The 20,523-nt window shown below is 38.1% G+C and overlaps 1 protein-coding gene across 1 annotated transcript in view; it reads right to left on the bottom strand.

Moving 5' to 3' along the window:
• Positions 1–20,523, bottom strand: part of LOC123237781 (cytochrome c oxidase assembly protein COX16 homolog, mitochondrial) — a 153,467-nt gene that overhangs the window by 49,392 nt on the left and 83,552 nt on the right. Inside the window, 1 exon segment of the mRNA XM_044664912.1 lies at positions 10,750–10,812. Within this exon segment, the coding sequence (XP_044520847.1) occupies positions 10,750–10,812 (63 nt within the window).

Below are 20,523 nucleotides of genomic sequence, written 5' to 3'. Positions count from 1 at the left end.
GAAGGGAAGGGAAGGGAAGGGAAGGGAAGGGAAGGAAGAAATTATGGTTCTGTCTTTTCTTTGGAAATTTAAATTAAATTCATTCTGCTTTTTTTAACCTTTTTTGTGGTTTTTTTTGAAGTTTTTATTTTTTTTTATTTTTTGACTGTTTAATAATATATTTTTTAGAAAAGTTAACATGGTTACATGATTCATGCTCCTACCCTCCCCTTCACCCTCCCCACCCCCACCCCCCCATAGCTGATACGCATTTCCTCTGGTTTTAACATGTGCCATAGATCACGATCCACTTCCAAACTGTTGATAGTTGCATTGGTGTGGTAGTTTTGAGTCTACATCCCCAATCACATCAGCCTCAACCCATGTGTTCAAGCAGTTGTCCTTACTCTGTGTTTCCACTCCTGTAGTTCTTCCTCTGAATGTGGGTAGCGTTCTTTACCATAAGTCCCTCTGAATTGTCCTGGGTCATTGCCTTGCTGCTAGTACAGAAGTCCATTACATTCGATTTTACCACAGTGTTATCAGTCTCTGTGTACAATGTTCTTCTGGCTCTGCTCCTTTCACTCTGCATCAATTCCTGGAGGCCTTTCATTCTGCTTTTTAACAGTAGGTATCCCCTTGCATTATTATTGTATACCTATACTACAAAAAAATGGAACTTTAATGTTTTCCCAGATTTCTATTTTTATGCTTCTCTGTGAATTCCTTTACAGCTTTGTGTTAAAGTTGAAAATATCATTAAATATTCTGTTTCTTTTGGGAAAATTATAAACTATTAAATTTTTTCTCATTTCAAATTTGTCATTTAGTGCATTTCCTTTTTTCATAATTCTGTTCCCTCTTGATACATATCTGTATTTTCTGTTATACTATGCTTTCTTCTCTCTCACTGAAGTTATCAGTTCGATTGTTAATTTGTTCTGAATGCTTTTTTCTATTTTTGGATTCCATATATTTGGGAACTGCTTTGTTTCCTTTCCCTTTCTATACACTGGCTTTCACTTTGCTTGATAAAATGTACTCCTATGTTGCATTTGCATATGAATGGCTGTTATAAGATAGTGTCAAAGAGAACATTTTTAGCAATTGCCTATTGGTGTGCTAAAGAATTGTTGCTATTATTGTTGTTTATAATTTGTATGCTTCCTGATATTTATCATGTCAATTGTCTTAGAGCATTTTCCTAAACTCTGTAAAGTATAAGATTCATCAATTAGTGTAATACCCTTTGATAATTGGTTAATTAATTGGCATTATAGATCAATATTATGAAAACATGAATCTGGCACTTAGAGAATTGTTCATGAATCTTAACATCTTACGAATAATAAAATCCATCAGAGATTACTGACATTTAGGGAGTAGATGTGCTCATAGAAATATTATAAAAGTTCTGAAGGACAGAGTTCAAGAGTTGGAGGACTGGAGTCCAGGGACACTGGGCTGCTTGCTGTTCCTAAAACAAGACACTCCTGATTCCAGGTAAAACCTAACTCTCCTTCATGACTGGAACTCTCTCCCTCTTCATCTCCACCTCTTGGCCTCCTTGGACTTCAGATCTCAGCTAAAGTTTTTGCTTCTTCAAAAAGTCTTTTCTGGTCTTTATTAATCTCAGTCCCTTCCTTCTGAGTTTATCTCAGTCTATGCTGCATACATCTTGTTTGCAGGTAGTCATTTCAATGTTGTCTCCTACATTAGACTGAACTCCTAGAAAGACTTTCTTTTTTCTTTCTCTCTCCTTTTCTTCTTTATTTGTTTGGTTGGTTTGGCCTTTCTTTGTATTCCCAGTACTTATCCCAGAGCAGAACGTATAATAGGCACTTAATAAATGCTTGATGAATTGATATAACTTGAAGAATGGCCAATACTAGGACAAAGATAGGAAATCTACTGAAGATATAGGCTGACAACTCAAAAATTCCCATAATAATCCAGATAGGGGATAATACCTAGAAATTTGCTTACAATTCTCCCTTTGCAGTGTAGGAGCCCCCATAGGAAAATTCCAGAATACTTATGGCAAACACCTTAACTTAACTTAAGGTTAACACCTGTCTGTATAGGAAAATGAAGCAAGAGTTTTTAATTTTTTTAATTTATTTTCAGTTCCAAGTTCCCTACCTTCATCCACTCTCTCCACTTCTTCATCCATTGAGAAGGCAAGAAATATAATATCCACTGTGCATATGAAATAATGCAAAACATTTCCACATTTACTATGTTGGGGGGTAGGAAACAAAAAAAAAGTGAAAAAAAAAAAGCTTCAGTCTCTACTCAGTTCATTAGTTCTCTCTCTGGAGAGACAGCATTTTTTCATCAAGAGTCCTTCAGAATTGTTATATCAAGAATTAAAGTACTGATCAGATTAGCTAAGTCTTTAACAGTTGCTCATCATAACAATACTGTTGTTACTACAGATAATGACCTCCTGATTCTGCTCACTTCATTTTGCATCAGTCCATAAAAGTCTTCCCAGATTTTTCTAAAACTGTCCTGTTCATCACTTCTTACAGCACAATAATATTCCATCACAATCATATACTGTAATTTGTTCAGTCATTCCCTAACTGATGGGCAGTTTCCAATTCTATGCCACCACAAAAAGAGCTGTTATAAATATTTCTGTACATATAGATCCTTTTCCCATTTTTAAAATTTCCTTGGGATACAGATCTAGTGATGGTATTACAGAATCAAAGAATATTCAGTTTTATAGCCCTTTGGGCAGAGTTCCAAATTGTTCTCTAGAACAGCTGGAGCAGTTCACAACTATACCAACAGTGCCTTAGTGGACGTATTTTCCCACAAACTCTCCAATATTGTCATTTTTCTTTTCTGTCATGTTAACCAATCTGAAGGATATGAGGTGGTACCTAAAAGTTGTTTTGATTTGCATTTCTCTAATCATTACTGATTTAGCATTTTTTCACATTTTCATATAACTAGCGATTCCTTTGATTTCTTCTGAAATATAAAAAAAAATGCCTATTTGATTAAAATATCTTTTGACCATTTATCAAATGGGGAATAGCTCTTATTTTTATAAATTTGGCTCAGTGCTCTATACATTTGATAAATGAAACCTTTATCAGAAAAACTGCTATAAAATGTTTTTCCCAGTTTCCTGCTTTCCTTTTTATTTTGGCTACACTGGTTTTATCAGCACAGAAAGGTTTTCAATTTAATGTAATCAAAATTATCTATTTTTTAAACTTTTACCTTCCAAAGTCCTTTTCTTTAACCTTATCTCTGTCTTAAGTATCAATTCTAAGGCAGAAGAGCAGTAAGGGATAGGCACTTAGAGTTAAGTGACTTGCCCAAGGTAACACAGCCAGGAAGTGACTGAGGCCACATTTGAACCCTGGTACTCCCAACTCCTGACCTGGTGCTCTATCTATTGTGCTACCTAGCTGCCCCCAATTTATCTATTTTACTTCTCATGATTTTCTTAACCCTTGTTTGGTCAGGAATTCTTAATTTATCTATATCTCTGATAGGTAATTTTTTCCCATGCTCCCCCAATTTTCTTATGACATCACCCTTTATGTCTAAATCATGTACTCATTTTGAGCTTATCGTCTTATAAGATGTGAGATGCTGGTATATGCCTAGTTTCTGCCAGAGAGTAAAGCAAGATTCTTGGTATCAAATTTAGGCATCTTATTTGTGAGTGAAGTAAATTTCATATTCTCTGCATTGAAGTTGAAAGCTTTGACTGTACCTACATGGAAGGCTAGTTCCCCTATGTCAGACAGAGGCCTGTGAGAAGCTAGGTCCACTAGAGTAGAAAGAGATAGTTCCCCTGTGCAAAAGGCACAGGGCAGGTCCCTTTTGTCATTTAGTAGAGAAATACAACTGACCCAAATTACAAATTTCCCCAGGAAAGAACTCCTACCCTCCTGGGGAACAACTTTGGGAATCTTAGACTACACATACTAATAGCACTGCATATGACATATAGAAAAGATATCTCAGTAGGACAAGCTTATATATTGTCTGATATCTTTTAACTCAAATATCACATGGCAAACTTGTTTTAAAAAAGTGGAGAAGTATTTTGGGTTGGTTAAGTGCCAACCCAACTAAATACTAGCTTCACTGAATCTATATTTCAGTGCAAGTGCCAACTACCTTTTAAATTAAAAAAAAAAATACAGATTCCAGATTTCAGGGAATGACAGACACAAGGAAAGTAAGGCCTGAAAATAAAAACAAGGTCAGGGTAGAAAAAGTGATAATGGGCTTGAGACACAATGAATTCTTGAGCTCAGGAATTCTGAACTTCAGTAAGATTGAAATCAATAGGGTGTCCTCATTAAGTCTGGAACCAGTATGGTAAGCCATCTGGAGCACAGGGCCACCAGATTGAATATGGAGGGGTAAACAGGACCAAGTCAGAATCAGAGCAGGTAAAAGCTGTCCAGCTAATTAGTGGGATTGGGCCACTTTACGTCCAGTCTTGGAAGAAGAGGGGGAAAATGGAAAAAGGATGGGAGGAAGGAAGAGGAGAAGGGAATGAGAAAGAAGGGGAAAGGAGGAGGGAGGAAGGGATAGAGAGAACAGGAAAGAAAGTGAAGGAAGGGGAGGAGAGTTGAAAAGAAAAGGGAAGGGATGAGGGGGAGAGAGAAAGAATGAACATTATTAAATAATTTAGACTTTACACAGAACTCATCAGGTTTTAAAGACTTGTTGGACTCAATGCATGAACTGGAAAAGAATCCCAGAGATGCTAGGAAGATTTCCCACTGAGGAAGCTCCACTTGCAAATCTCTCAGGAATATCTTCCAATTCATGAGCTCAAGGAACAAGGTATGGAAGAGAACTGGATCCCAAGTCAAAAACCCACAAGGAACTTTTTTTTAAAAAGAGAGTACATGGACAAATCCATTCCTCTTGGAAAGGTACCAGAACATGGGAATAGAAACCATGGCAGAATGATACATGAAGGCTGCCATCTGGAGAAAAGCAGACAATGGAACTACCTTCTGCTGCAACTGAGGAAAAGAAACAAGACATATGCACCTATGAAAATGCTGATAATACAGAACTAAGGTCTACAAGAGCAGCAAACAGTAGAAAGATGAGGTCAGGGAGGAGTTCATAAGTAATTTTTTTTAACCTTTACCTTCTGTCTTAGAATAAATACTAGGTATTGTTTCTAAACCAGAAGAGTGGTAAGGGCTAGGTAATGGGGTTATGTGGCTTCCCCAGGTAAAGTAACTTACCACAGCTAGAAGGTGTGAGATCAGATTTGAAACCAGACCTCCTGACTCTAGGCCTGGCCACCCAGCTGGCCCTTCATCAGAAATTCTTTACGAGGTCTCTTTCACCTAGTCTCATGGAACTCTAACCTCAGTTTCCTCATCTATTAAATGAAGGGGCTGTACTCAGAGATCTCTATGATTACATCTAGTTCTGAATCTATGATCCTGATGCTACAAACTCTTACAGAGATTATAATAAGGATTAAGTATGTGGACTGCACTGCTGCCCCAGACAATGAAGTGGAAATGATCCTTATTTTCCAGGCGTTTTATGAGACACACGAAGAAAATATCATTACAGTTTCTAGAAAGATTTGGTCTTAGAAGAACAGAAACTAATAATACTTAGGATACACTGAGAGAACCTTGAAATTTCCCATAGAAACAGTCTATATTAACAAGACAATGGATAATCTACTGCTGTTGTGTCCAGTCCCACCATTTGTCGAGGAACATGAGCTCTCACTGCAACCTCACACTTGTTTCAGATATTAACAGAATAATGCAAATAAGAACCTGGGTCCCAATATCTTCACACCTCAACTATCCATGAAGCCCTTGCAGAGATACAAAAAGCCAGGATCAAGTGGTCAATGAATAACCCAAGAAAACTAGCTCTGCCGCTTATGAAGTGGATACAGAGAAATTTCCCTCTGGGAGATTTCTCCAGTAGCAAATGAATGAAAGACATGGTTGCAGCAGAAAGAAGTTTTAGCAAAAGGTAAATGTGTTCTCACTCCATGAGTAGGATATTCCAACTAAAAGCCCATCTTCAAGAGGGAGCCTTTTCCAACCCCTCTTAATTCTATTGCCTTCTCTCTGTTATTTCCTATTTATCACATATATAGGTTGCTTTGTATATATTTGTTTGCATGGCATCTCCCCCATGAGATTGTGAGCTCCTTAAAGGCAGGGGCTGTCTTTTGACTCTTTTTGTATCCTCAGTACTTAGGCACAGCATATGAAATACAACAGCTGCTCAATAAATGCATACTGATTGACTTGCCCAGCTGGATTTTACCCTTTAGAGCATATGCCCCAAGTATCTTGGGAGCACCCACCACTTTGCAAAGCTGGGGACATGAACTACCTGATGAATGTGTTGGATTAGCTAAAGGAAAATACATAGGCACACACATATATGACTCAGGAGTTAAAACAGACCAAGAAATGCAAAGTTATTTTAACAGCCATAAAGTCTGTCAGAGGCTGTTGGACAGACTTGGTCCACTGCCTCATACATGCCCCAGTTGTTGGCTTATGCAGACTTTTGCCCTATATGCCAATGCCAGTGTGAAGGGCTTAGCTGTAGTTCTCTACACCAAGAGAGTTATGGTCACCAGAAAACAGCTGAATTTAAAAGCTGGTTAAAGAGGCTTTAATGACAAGGAGACTTGTTAGCCCAAACACAAACTGGAATGCTTGGCTTTGAAGCAGGTTGTCAATGACAGGACTTATATTCTGATCAGTGCCAAGTTAAACGTGGCTTGCCAGAGATGGGTAGCAGCACTAGCCAAATATGAATTCCATACGACTGCCAGGGAAGGCTAAAAGGAAGGACACAGCTGTGGTGATACAGAAAGGAGTGAAAGCTGCATGTAATCCTCAAGGAGATGGATTATAAGCAAAGAGCAATACAGATGACAGTTCAGGACTTCCACAAGACAGCACGCTAATAGGACACAAGAACTTCACTTCATTCATAGGACTATAGAATCTGGAATTGGAAGGGACTTTAGAGCCCACCTTGTCTCACCCCCTCATTTTCCAGATGAGAAAATTGAGGCCTGGGGAAGTTAAGTGATTTTCCCAAGGTCATTTAGATAGCAAGTAGGAGTAGTAAGATTTCTACACAGCTTTTCTGACTCCAAAGCCAGTCTGAGCTATCTATAGATTTCCAGGGAGAAGAACAGCCAAATTAATATCTATGGGAAGATACAAGATAAGAAACAAATGGCAGGGGCAGATAGGTGGCTCAGTGGATTGAGAGCTGGACCTAGGGATGGAAGGTCTTGGGTTCAAATCTGGCCTCAGACACTTCCTATTTGTGTGACCCTAGGCAAGTCACTTAACCCCTTACCACTTTTTTGTGGTTGCCTAGCCCTTACCACTTTTTTGCCTTGAAACCAATACAAGATTGCAAGATGGTAGTTAAGGATTTTTTTAAAAAGAAAGAAACAAGGTAGTAATGCCAGAGGGCTTCAGGACCAAAGGACTCCCCTAAAGGCACCTTATTGCTGAGATAATGGCAGAAATTATAAAAGGTATAATGGAGCACCAGACGGGTCTGTTACTAATCTCCCAAAAAATACCAAGAAGTAGCCCGTGCTATCCAGTGCATTGTACCCTAAGGCCATGAAGGCTTCACATAATGACTTTAGACATATGGAAAGGGAAAAGGCTTTTATATAGTACCTACTATGTGCCAAGAACTTTACAAATCTTATCTCATTTGATCCTCAAAACAATACTGATACATAGGTGCTGTTACTATCTCCATTTTACAATGGAGATACATTTTTACAATGGAGGAAACTGAGGCAGATAGATGTTAAGAGATTTTCCAAGATCACACAGTTTTAAGTATCTGAGGCCAAATTTCAACTCAAGTCTTCTTGATTCCAGGCCCAGGACTCTACCCATTGTGCCACATAACTATCTCCTTTGGGTCAAGAAAGGATCCTAAGAACCAATAAGAAACAGGTTTTAGTGGCCCATATGGCTACAAGTGTCACCAAGAAGTGTGAGACTTGTGCTTGTTGTTTTAAAAGAAAAGTATTACCCAACTGGTATTATATATTTATCAAACATAAGCACCAGTAATACTCTGGAAATTGTCTACATTGACTTCTTGTTTCTGAAAAGAGACGGGAAGAGTAAAAGTCATTTATTGGTGGTAACCATGTACTTCATAAGATTTGCAGGAGATCCTCAAGCACAAATCAGAAAACTTTCAAAGGTGGTAAAGCATTATAGGAGAAGTCTTTATCAGTGTGTAGATTTACTGCCAGGATATATTCAGACTAAGGCCAAGACAATTAAAGTATACTACTTGAAGGATAGCTAGGAAGCACAGTGGATAGAATACCATGCCCGGAATCAAGACTCATCTCCCCGAGTTCAAATCTAGCCTCAGACTACTACTAGTTGTGTGACCCTGAAAAAGTCACTTAATTCTATTCACTCAATTTCTCATTTGTAAAATGAGCTGGAGAAGGAAAATGCAAACCACTCCAGTACTTCTGCCAAGAAAACTCCAAATGGGGTCATGAAGTAAGATGTGACTAAAGCAACCAAATAACTCGAGATGTTAACTTTGCCTGACATTAAACAATTTAGAAGAACACCATACCAACCTTAATAGGATCTACAACTTAATGTTCAACTAAATGCTTGGTGAACACATAGGTACTGAGTAGAATAAAAATTTCAGTTGAGCCAACACGATGCTCTCCTAGAACATGTGTTCAACTACACCAAGAATAATATTTGGCATCACATTTTACCTGCTGATGGTTAGTTGTGTGCCATGCCTTTCTACTTCCTACTTGACTCTGAACTTTACCAATAACTTTCTCTTCTCCTTCCACCCCCCAATTTTAGTTCTCTTTTATGTATTGTCCTCCTCCATTAGAATGTAAGCTCTTTGAGGACAGCCATTGCCTTTTTTGTTTGTTTGTTTTGCTTTCATTTGTACCTCCATCAATTAGTACCTGGTAAACCCTTAAATGCTTGTTGCCTTGGCTTGGAGGTCTCAAGCAACATTTTATACTATGTTGTGCCCATATTGTTGATATTTATTTGCTGTGAATAGCATCTGGGACACCCAGGTTAATCATATTTGTTCTATTATGTTAATGTTCACATTGATACTGTACTCTGAAATTACAAATGTCAGGTGCACTGTAGCTGATTTTCAAGGAACTGCAAAATTTCAAACCCCAGGGATAAAAAAGCTTTTGAGATTGAGTCTGCCTGCATGGATTTGTGGGAAATGGGAGTGTGGAGGGGATAGAGTTGATTTCTTCTTAACTCTAAAAGAGCTATACAGGGATTCCCACATGGGTATTACTCAAAGACTATGCAGTAATTTGGGAGTTTTTTAGCAGTGGCAAAGGAAAGGGTGGCCTGTTGCAAAAGCAACTACCACAATAGCATCTATAATATTGTGAGGCCATGAGATCACCAGTATAGCTGGAGCCTTTGTCCACGCAAGGTGTGGAAAGGATATGATCTCTGTTGAATTTTCTCCTAATTGAAATCTAGGTGGCCAGTGAAGCCATTCTGCTCCTGATCCTATTTCTGTACAAGAAGATATATAATCCAAAGTTTCTTTTTCTTTAAAGTAGTTTTATTTGTTGATAAAGTGGTACTCAGCTCACTATAAATAAAATCCAAGTTGTCTTAACTGCATTTTAATTCATGTATATTCTAAACTATGAGCAAGTACTTGAGAAATAAAGAATAAGGTTTTGTTTGGTATATAGATTCAGAAAGAAACAAGGCTTTTAAACGTAGACCAAAAGTGTGCCAGGCTTTCTCCTAGTTCTGAATCAAATCAAGAAAAAATCATAACATTTTCATTTATTGATTTCGAATAAATTTTTCAAAAGAAAGAATTAAATTGGATTCAGAGTTTTCCTTTAGCCCCCCTCCAACTAAACCAAGTTTAGAACACCTTTTTGCTGTCTGGGATAAAGGTTAATCTATTAAGGTCACCAGGGTTCATTCACTTTTTTCCTCTCAACCCAAATACATGTGCAGAAAACAAAATCTTTGCAGGAGTAAAGTTAAAGGTGGTAACTAGGAAGTAAGAACTATCCTATGGGAAGGGAAACATTCTGTTCCTGGATGGAAACACCCACATTACAAAGGTAGGGGATAAGGGGAAAGGAGATTCTTATTCCCCGTTCACCCTCAAATTCAAAACCACACAGCTCTAAATGTCATATAAGTGTTCTATGGTTTTCAGGCTGGGGTTTTTCCATTCCTAACTCAAAGAGATGGTATCTCTTCTTGCCAGAAGAATCTGGAACAAAACCATATGAGAACCAAGAAAGGAAGGGAAGACAAAACAAAATTTGTTATCAATTTGTTTTAGCAGCAATTGCTTTCTTGATTTTTTTCTTTTCCTTTGTCCAGACAGAAGAGATCTGCTCAGGATTTAGAATAGAGTTAAATATGCAAATGCAAAATCCAATCTTTATTAACTGGTATTCAATACATTTAGGTCTTAGTAAAGTGCATCTGTATCTTCACTAATCAGACATCAAAAGAGCTCTGACATTTAAAGAAGCGCTGCATAATAAAAAAAAAAAACTGTAACCCAGAAAAAAAAATAAAGATGTTTTGCTGGAAGGAAGATAGGTCCATGGGAGTGAGCATAGCCTAAGCTCAGTTTTGGGCAACATACATTGCCTGATGCTGGCTAGAAAAGACAGTCAAAAACAGGCCATTGGCATTCTGAATAAACATCATACTCTACCTCATATTCAGATTCCAATGACACCTTATTCCTTTTCAGTTTTTCTTCAAACTCTGGATCAAGCTGTAGACAAACAGAGAAGGAACCACATGAGTTATTTAAGTCTGAAAAGTCTGATTTTATTTTATAAAAGTTGGGAGGGGGTGGTTATTCATGGTTAAGAGTGGAGAGAGTTTGAGGTGGGATGCTGTGTGCTATATAATTTTATCCCTTTCCAGACCGATCTATTATTACCCTCTAGGTAAATAATGTACCCAGTAGTTGGGGTGGGGGTTTTTTTGTTGTTTTTTTTTTGTATGATGACATAAAGCATACTTTTATAAGAAAATCACCTCTATCATAGCCACTGTGATGTGGTAGGGGAAGCTTATTTGTGCACAGTACTTCCAAATGTGGAGAAAAAGGAAAATCTATCTTAAACATTTTTTTTAATATAATGAACTTAGGGAGTCACTAGGTGGCTGAATAGACAGAGAGCCTGGCCTGGAGACAAGAAGTCTTGGCTTCAAATCTGACCTCAGACACTTCCTGGCTATGTGATCCTGAGCAAGTCACTTCACCCCCATTGCCTAGCTCTTCTCACTTTTCTGCTTTAGAATCAAAACACAGTTGTTGATTCTAAGACAAAAGGTAAGGTTTTAAATATATCTATGTACATATGTATAAGTAAGCAAACTTAATAACCACCAACAATTGATCATTTCAATATACGGAGAAGAAAACAAGGATTGTACATTATTAGGATTAAAAATAATAAAGGCTGATATATATATAAAAATTAGTAGTATTTTAATTAAAGCCATGCTGATAGATAAAGTCATTAGACCACGCGCTTGTAAGAATTCAAAACTGCCGCCCCAGCCATTATTACCTCCCATCTCTTCCTGAGTCTGCTGGCCAAGAGGCCTCCTAACCCAGGAGATTTAAACTGTTCTCTGCGTGGAGACGTAGGCGTCCCCACGCCCAAAGAACCAGAAACGGAAACCCGTTGGACCACGGGAAATGTAGTTTGATAATTTCCACGTGTCCATAGAAAATACATATATATACTTAAAGATGGCATCTCCCAAATTTCATTTTTACAACATGAAACTGCAAATCTCTATTACTTATGCTTTTTTCTAGTAATATGATAATAAATATAAATAATAAATATGATATGGTAGTCTCACAACTGTTTTATTTGTATCTTCCTAAACTTACGTCTCTATTTTCTTTTTTCTTAAATTTATTTTTTCAATTACATATAGAAACAATTTTTGACAATTATTTCTCACATTTTGTGATTCAGAGTCTCTCCTTCCCTCTCTCCTTCCCCCCTTTCCTCTGTGAGATGGTAAATAGTCTGATAAAGTTTTTCCCAATGCTTTTATGCCATACATATTTCCATATTCCCTCTGTCATGCCTGAAGACATGCTATATACAGCAAAAAAACTCATGAAGTAAATAAAGTGAAGGATGATATACTTTGATCTGTAATCAGATTCTAACAATTTCTTCTTTGGCTGTGGATAGTATTTTGTTTTCTTTTGTTTTCTCATGAGTCCTTTGGAGTTTTCTTGGAACCTTGTTTTGCTGGCAATGGTTTAGTCCTTCACAGTTGATCATCATACAATATTTCTGTTACTGTGCACAACGTTCTCCTGGTCCTGCTCATTTCACTTTGCATCAATTCATATGTCTTTCCAGGTTTCTGAACTTTCTTCTGTGAATTTAAAAAAAATTTTTTGATAGAATTTGCTCCTTTTGGCATGTTTTATGTCCTTATTATTACTAACTTTCCACTCCACTCCCAAGTAATAATTAAAACTCTCCCTTGTAACAAATATGTCAACCAAATTAACCCACACAGTGGTTGTATCTGAGAATGCATTTCTCATTCTGTATTTTTAGTCACTTACTTCTATGTCATTGTAAGTATGTTTTATCACTAAACTTTTGAAGACTTGGTTAATCATTGTTTTGATCAGCATTCTTATGTCTTTCAAAGTTGTTTTCCATCACAATGTTGGACTTAATTTATAAACTGTTATCCTGGTTCTACTGACTTCATTTTGCATCAATTATCAAAATCTGATTCAAGTTTTTCTGAATTTCGCCCTTTCATTATTTCTTGTGGTCTTCTTTATCCCTTATTTGGTCAAAACACCTCTTCCTCTATCTAAAATTTTCAAAGGTTATCTCTTTCTCTGCTCTTTGGATTTGATTATGATATCCATTTGGAACTTACTCGGGGTTACGGTTTGAAATGGTAGTCTAAACCTAATTTCTATAAGGTTGTTTTCCACTATTTTAGGAGGTTTGTTGAATGATGAGTCCTAACTCCAGGACTCACTGTCTTTGGATTCATGGGACACTATGCTACTAGGTTCATTTGCTTGGACACCTTAAAGTGGATGTCCTATAAATATCTCAGACTCAAAAGATCCAAAATGGGGCTTAAGATTAGCTTAGCACTTTGCCTGGAACATAGTAGGCACTATATAAATGTTAAATTCCCTTCTCTTTTTCCCCTTTTTCCTCAAATAGTCCCTATTTTCCCCAACTTCCCTATCATTGTCAAGAGCACCACTATCCTCCCAGTCACTCAAACTTACAATCTCCGCATCATCCTTGACTTCAGGAGCATTCACTCCATATATTCGATCTATCACCCAAATCTTATTGTTTCTACCATCACATCTCTTTTATCTATTATCTCCCATCTACTTGCAAAGCTGCTATCCTGGCACAACCCACTATCATTTCATGCCTGGACTATTGGAGTAACCTTCTGGTTATATAAACTTCTCACATGGCTGAATTATGAGAAAGAATAAATTCCTCAATCTTCTCCCTCACTTCTTCCCAAGACATTCCTTTTTCCTCTCCTTTTCCTTCATCTCTTAAAATCATCAAAATGAAACCACTATTACCTCCTCTCTTGCAAGCCCTGTATTTGTCTTCCTTAACTACCTCTGTGAGGCCAACAGTTTTAAAAAGGTACTTTTCTCTTCTAACCTACTATAATGTGTGATGGGAAAAAATATCTTAAGGTCTTGCCTCACAAAAACCAGACTAGTTTTTTCCTTAAAACTTAGTAAAACTGGGGGCAGCTGAGTAGCTCAGTGGTTTGAGAGCCAGGCCTAGAGACAGGAGGTCCTGGGTTCAAATGCGGCCTCAGCCACTTCCCAGCTGTGTGACCCTGGGCAAGTCACTTGACCCCCATTGCCCACCCTTACCAATCTTCCACCTATGAGACAATACACCAAAGTACAAGGGCTTAAAAAAAATACTCCTTAAAAAAAAAAAAAACTTAGTAAAACTGCCATCAGACTTTATTGGCCCAGAGGACTAAGGTGTAGACCATTAATTTGGTTCCCAGAGGACTAGGACAGTACAAAGTAAATCAGGAGCTCTTTCCCCAGGCTGCCCACTCACATACCTAGCAATGAGAACACAACGGCCAGGAAGATATGCCAATCAAATTTATGTCATTTCTTTGCTGAATATCCTTTTCCTACTAAGTCTAAGTAAACATTTTAATAACTGTTAGATAGTCAGCTAGTATCTAATTTCATTCCAGTACCCAAAACTGAAGCACCAAACTATCCTAAATTAGGCTCAGCCTACATTACCTCCCAAATTAGCAAAGTAGAATTAGAATGGCTTTGTCAAAATTAGGGAGTTTAGGGCCCTAAAGTTGGATCTTTAATTGGAATTTCAGGATTATCTCAGGATTCGGTTGAACTGCTTGGGATTTTTTATATGGCACTTGGGAGGGCACTGAGAATTGTGCCAAGTGTACTCTGTTGAGATTCTTTGGTGCAAGAGTTTGGGGGAAGCACTGGAAAAGACAATTCTTGATCCTCCCCAGGAACCCAGAGACATGTCCATAATTTGTGATATAAACAAATGTTCCCAAGTTCATTTGGAATTATGCAAATAAAACTACTAAAATGTCCATATCCTTTAACTCAGAGATTCTTACTGTGAGGTTCATTGACAAAAAAAAGGTTCCATATATATCAAAATATTTATAGGGGTCCTTTATTCTGATAACAGAAAATCTTGAAAGATGTACATGAACTGATGCAGAATAAAAAGTGGAGCCAAGAAAATAATGTACACAATGTCTACAACAACATAAATGGAAAAACTAGTCTTCATAAAACAATCAAAGGTGAACGCTGAAAAAATTACAAAGAATAAGCATAGCCCCAAAGAAGATATGAGAAGATACCTCCCCATCCCACTCCTTTTCAGAGGTAGAAATTCCAAGGGTGTGGAGCAATGCATATATTGTCAAATTTTTACTGATTTTTCCCCTTTTTTAATTTTCTTTTTAAAGTTCTCTTTTACAGATGATAGCCCTCTGGAAGATGAGAAAAGGGTGGATATAGTGAGAAATCTGGGCATTGTAAAAATAAATATCAGTACAATTGATTTAGAAACATTACTGCATTATAAAAAATTATAAACATGATGAATTCAAAGAAGTATAGAAAAAATTTCTGTGAACTGAAGCCAAGTGACATAAGCAGAGTAGGAAAGTAATATACATAATATTACATATACAATAATATTACAACAATGTAAATGGACAGACAAACCACAAATGAAACAAAAATGCATACTACAAAATTATAAAACCCAAGCTTGACACCAAAGAAGAGATGTAGGAAGATGTCTCTTTCCATCTCCTTTGACCAACTGGTATGAAGAGGTTTTAAACATGAGGAAAATTGCATATTGGCTTGTTTTCAGTATTAACTGGTTTTTAGTATTGTTTTTTCTCTTAAAAAAATAATTTGTTATAAGAGATGGTTCTCAAGGAGGAAGCTGGGTGACTCAATGGGTGACCTAGAGAAGGGAGATCCTAGGTTCAAATTTGGCCTCAGACACTCCCTAGCTGTGTGACCCTGGACAAGTCACTTAACCCCCATTGCCTAGCCCTTACCATTCTTCTGCCTTAGAATCAACACACAGTATTGATTCCAAGACGGAAGGTAAGGGTTTAAATAAAAAATAATAATAATAAGAGATGGTTCCCTAGGAAAGAGAGCAAAGGGAGCAGTTGCCAGGGGAAATGTAGGTAACATAAAAATAAAAGATAGCAATAAAAATCTGTTTTGTGGAGGGGGGAAGCTGCATCTGTTTAAAAATTTTAAAAGAGATAGCTTGCTCTCCTTCTTCCTCTCCTCTCCTTCCTATAAACTGTAACTCTCTTCTTTACAACTGCCAGTATGGGGAGAGTGAAAGAACCCTGCAGAATGGGCCCCAGGACAGGCCCCAGCATGAGTAGAAACAGTATCAGCACCCATAGCAGCCTCAACCACAGCGGGCAATACTCAGGCTCCATCACTCTTGGTGGTGTTGGGCTTGACTCAACATGGTGGGGCGGCAGAGCTCAGACTCCAGCAGTGGTACTCAGCCCGAGTACCAGAAGGTGCCCTCAGTAGTACTCAGGCCCTGACAATGGTATTCCCCCATTTATGAGAGTGTTCTGAGAGGCGCAGGGAGCAGGGCTGAGGCCCCTGTAATTATAGCATCTGCAACAGTGCTCAGACACTGGCAAAGGAGAACAGTAGCCATGCCCTCCCTCAGTGGCACTTGGGCCCTGGATCATGAGGTCGGGTCTCAGCTCTGGCACAGCTGAAGATGTCTGTGTACTCAAAGGCTGTTCAGGAGGATGGGAGTAGGGGTCAGGGGAGAATATGCAAATCACTTGCTCCCCACACAAATCATGGCTGAGCCCCCAAACTGAAGGGGCCTATCGGAATGGCCTAAACTCCAAACCCAAAGCACCAGACTGGCCTGAAATAAACCCAACATAAAAAAAAATATAAATATACAAGATGTAACCCTTCCAAGTGACTAAACTATATTTGGCTTTCTAGGTTTTACTTTGAGTACTGAGTTTACAATGCAAAGGAGTGTAATGCTTTGGTTCTATTCATCTCTTTATCAAAAGTTCTGTTAGCTTTGAATTTTCTGAGTGCCATTCAATTTGGGTTTCTTCTAGCTTTCTAGACTTTCTTTTTTCACTCTGTCCTCTGGTTCTAAAAGATATGGGCAAATTTCATTTTCTTGAAATAGAGAATCCAGGTTTGGGAGGTCTGGTGGGGGGAGGTGGGGTGTGATCATAGCTTTTAAAGAGTCTAAAGATTCTTAATGATCTATCCTTGACCTGTTTTCCAGGTCAGTTATATCTAATAGCTATCTTACATTTTCTTTTATATTTTTCAATCTTCAATGTTGTTCTAATAATTTCTATTATCACTTGTCACTGAGTTCTATTTATTCCATTCTATTTTTTAGGGAATCTGCTACATGGGGAAAGCTTTCTAGCTTCTCTTCTAAACTATTTATTCTGGGGGCAGCTGGGTAGCTCAGTGGATTGAGAGCCAGGCCTAGAGACAGGAGGTCCTAGGTTCAAATCCAGCCTCAGACACTTCCCAGCTGTGTGACCCTGGGCAAGTCACTTGACCTCCATTGCCTACCCTTACCACTCTTCCACCTATAAGTCAATACACAGAAGTTAAGGGTTTAAAATTAAAAAAAAAAAAACTAAACTATTTATTCTCCTTCCGTCTTATTCACTGATAATCTAATTTTTTATCTCATTTCATTTTTTCCAACCCCCTCTTCCCCTTAGAATCCTTATGGTCAAGTCCAGAAGCTCTCTGTGCTTATGGAATTTCTCTCTTCCAGGTTTGCCTCTTGAGGTTCTTTTGACCCAAAGTATTTCTTCATTGTATTCAGCATTTTCATCAGTTTATTCATATCTCCAGCCTCAGCTCCTTTTTTGAAACTATTAGCTAGGGCCATGTTCTATCTCTTCTCTACTTTTAGATATAGTGGTCACGATCTATTTGGTTCTGTCCCAGATTTTTATTTCCAGGAGTCTAGCCATTGAATTCTTCCTCACCTATTGTGTCTGAGCTCAGAACACTGGAAGGCTTCAGCCTCCTCACAGCATTACTGGTGAGGGTGGTACAGGAATCTCTCCTGGAAAAATCCTTAGCAGAGTGATACTGGCTTCAGGCCCCCTGAAGCATTTCTCCTCTTAATGGTCCTCGGAGCTTCCCTGATCAGAGACACAGTGTCAAAGGAGAAGTCACCCTGGAGTGTTTCTGTTCCAAAAACTGTCAGATTTCTAACTTCTTTACTTGAGTTTTTGTTGGATTCCTTGGTGGTACCATTCTCTCTGTGCTCACATGATTCTTACTGTCTTTTCATTCTGAGCTGGATTGGGGAGCATGCTGTTGAGATGGCAAGATGTCTACATGGTCACTACCACCTGTATTTGGGTCTTATAAAAACATAAGTAAAGGGTCCTTTGTCCAAGTTATTTTATAACACAAATTATTCACAGAGTTTTAAAGAATACACTATTGGGTTTATAAAGTTTCTTTTTAAAATGCAAATTGTTTTCAAATACCATTGCAAATTCTGCTTTGTTACTTTGTTACTGCATAGTTTGGTTTCACAAAAATACTTGGAATTTAAAATCTTTGGGGTTTTGGCAGCTAGGTGATGCAATGGATAGAGAAGACCTGAGTTCAAATCCTGATTCAGCCACTTACTATCTGCACAATCTTGGGAAAGTCAATTAAACTCTGAGTTTCAGCTTTCTCAACCATAGAATGAGGAAAACAAAAAGCATCTACTTTGCAGAGTTACCATCAGGGATCAAACATTGGTTAAGTGCTCTGCAAAGCTTAAAGTTCTATACAAGTATTGGCTGTTATTAGCTATTATTTTTTTAATTACTGATTGATCTTTGATAGCATATATGTGGGATAGCTAGACTCCTCTATGAACTTCCATGTCACAAGCTATTTTCCCATGAGATAAATATTTCTCAGGATTTTTCTTACTCAAAGATATCAAAACTAACCAGCAGGGAGGTCCAACCTCTTGAGATCCCATATATTCTCTCAATTGTTCTCACAGAAAATTATATTCATCCTGCTCGTCTCTGATTGGGTTGTCTCAACACCTGGTCTTCTCAATTATGGAGTCCTTGAAAAATCTTACTGTTATTTAAGTGGTAACTCTTACTGAATTAGTGTTCTTTCTTCTTCTAAAATTATTAATACCCATATAGCCTTTACAAAGCAAGTAAGTTATAACAATAGCTTTGATAATGATGACAAAATAGCTTACAGTTGCAGAGCACTTTTGTGTTTTACAAAAGTACTTCAATATGCATTAACAACAAATAGAAAATCTGTTTTGGTTCTCGAGCTTTCTGTTTTCCGACTTGTCTCCATTTTGCTATACTTCAAAGTACAAAAGGAATACCTAATTTCCCAGAAACCAAGAAAACTTTAATATAGTAACAAGATGCAAATAAATCTAGGTTTCAATATTTTGGAAATTACTTTTCAAAAAGCCCCTTTCCTTCTTGCTCTTCTCTGCTCTTATTCATAAGATTATAGATTTAGAGAAGATGTCTTTATTGAGGTCCAGAGTAACTTGCTCTAAGCAAGTAGTAAATGGCAGAGCTAGAAACTGAACCTAAATTCTTCTGTTTTTCAAATTGGTCATTCTTACTGGTGTTATATTAAAGGAGGTCACTAACTCTATTTGATGTATATGAAGTTGGAGTACAGAGATATGATAATATGGTACTTCTCCTTTATAACAGTTGCCCAGGCAGGATCCTTCAGGTCAAAGTGATTTATCCCTTCAGGACTCACCTGGAGTTAATTGATATTATTAATTGGGCTCTTCAGCTGGGATAATGTTGTTAATCTGACTGTGTTGGCTCCCTTCCCAAAATAAGCTTTGGAAACCAATTCAGGAAGGTACTTTAAACTTTGTATATATTTGATAAGAAAGATAATGGTAAGGGATAGAGGTAAAGGAGACCCTACTTTAAATTGACACTAATGAATCTCTAACTGCAGGCAATGAGGAATCAAGATGGTAGCTTCTCTCTGGTCCAGCCTGGCCAGGGCTAAACCAGAGTAGGCAAACTGCTGTGAAATCTTCAGCTTCTTCTTCTGTAGATCTTAAGCCTTAACAGTTGAGATATATCCACCCTTTCCACCCTCTTCTTCTTCTCCTGCCCACTTCCTGGATCCCTCCCGGGCCCTGGGAAGCCTAGATAGTTAGATGATGAAACTCCTAATATCTAGGGCAGTAGACACAGAGATGGTGGTCAAATACAAGTTGATAATGGTACAGGAAACACAGGAGGAGCTTGCAGGGTAGTGTTTGCAACTCTCTATCTCCAAAGACCAGGATCCACACTCCTCTCTAGCCTCAGGACAGGTAAAAGACCCCAGAACCTCTCTCAGGGTTCTCAACTGCTCTCTCCTGAGTCCGCATGCCTCTCTGGGAACATTCTATCCAACTGACTTATCTGTCAATCAAAAGTGAACTTCAAGCTCCCAGAGATTCAATATAACACTGGTGAGAGTAAGAGTACTGCTGCCCTTCATGAACAATAACAAAAATGAGACATTAAGACTTTTCCATAGTTCTAAAACAAATTTTTTTCTTACCTTTTCTTTAAAAGACTAAATTTCGAACCGGGGTTAAGATGGCGGCAGAGTAAGAAGCAGCTCTTAACCTCTCCTGACCGAAACATACAAAACTCCTCAAGGGGACATAAAAACAAGTCCAGACGAACGGAGGAACCCCACAACAGGGCACAGCGTGGAAGGTACGTGGAATCGAGACATTTCCAAGCTAAAAAGGGCTCTCACTCACTCAATCGCGAGCTGAGCAACCGCCCCACCCCCACCCCCTCCACACTCACCTATAGCTCCGAACCCAGC

The sequence above is a fragment of the Gracilinanus agilis genome, chromosome 2, assembly GCF_016433145.1.
Source record: "Gracilinanus agilis isolate LMUSP501 chromosome 2, AgileGrace, whole genome shotgun sequence".
Lineage (NCBI taxonomy): Eukaryota > Metazoa > Chordata > Mammalia > Didelphimorphia > Didelphidae > Gracilinanus > Gracilinanus agilis.
Note: the sequence above shows the minus strand (reverse complement) of the source record. Positions and strands in the feature narration are given on the sequence as shown.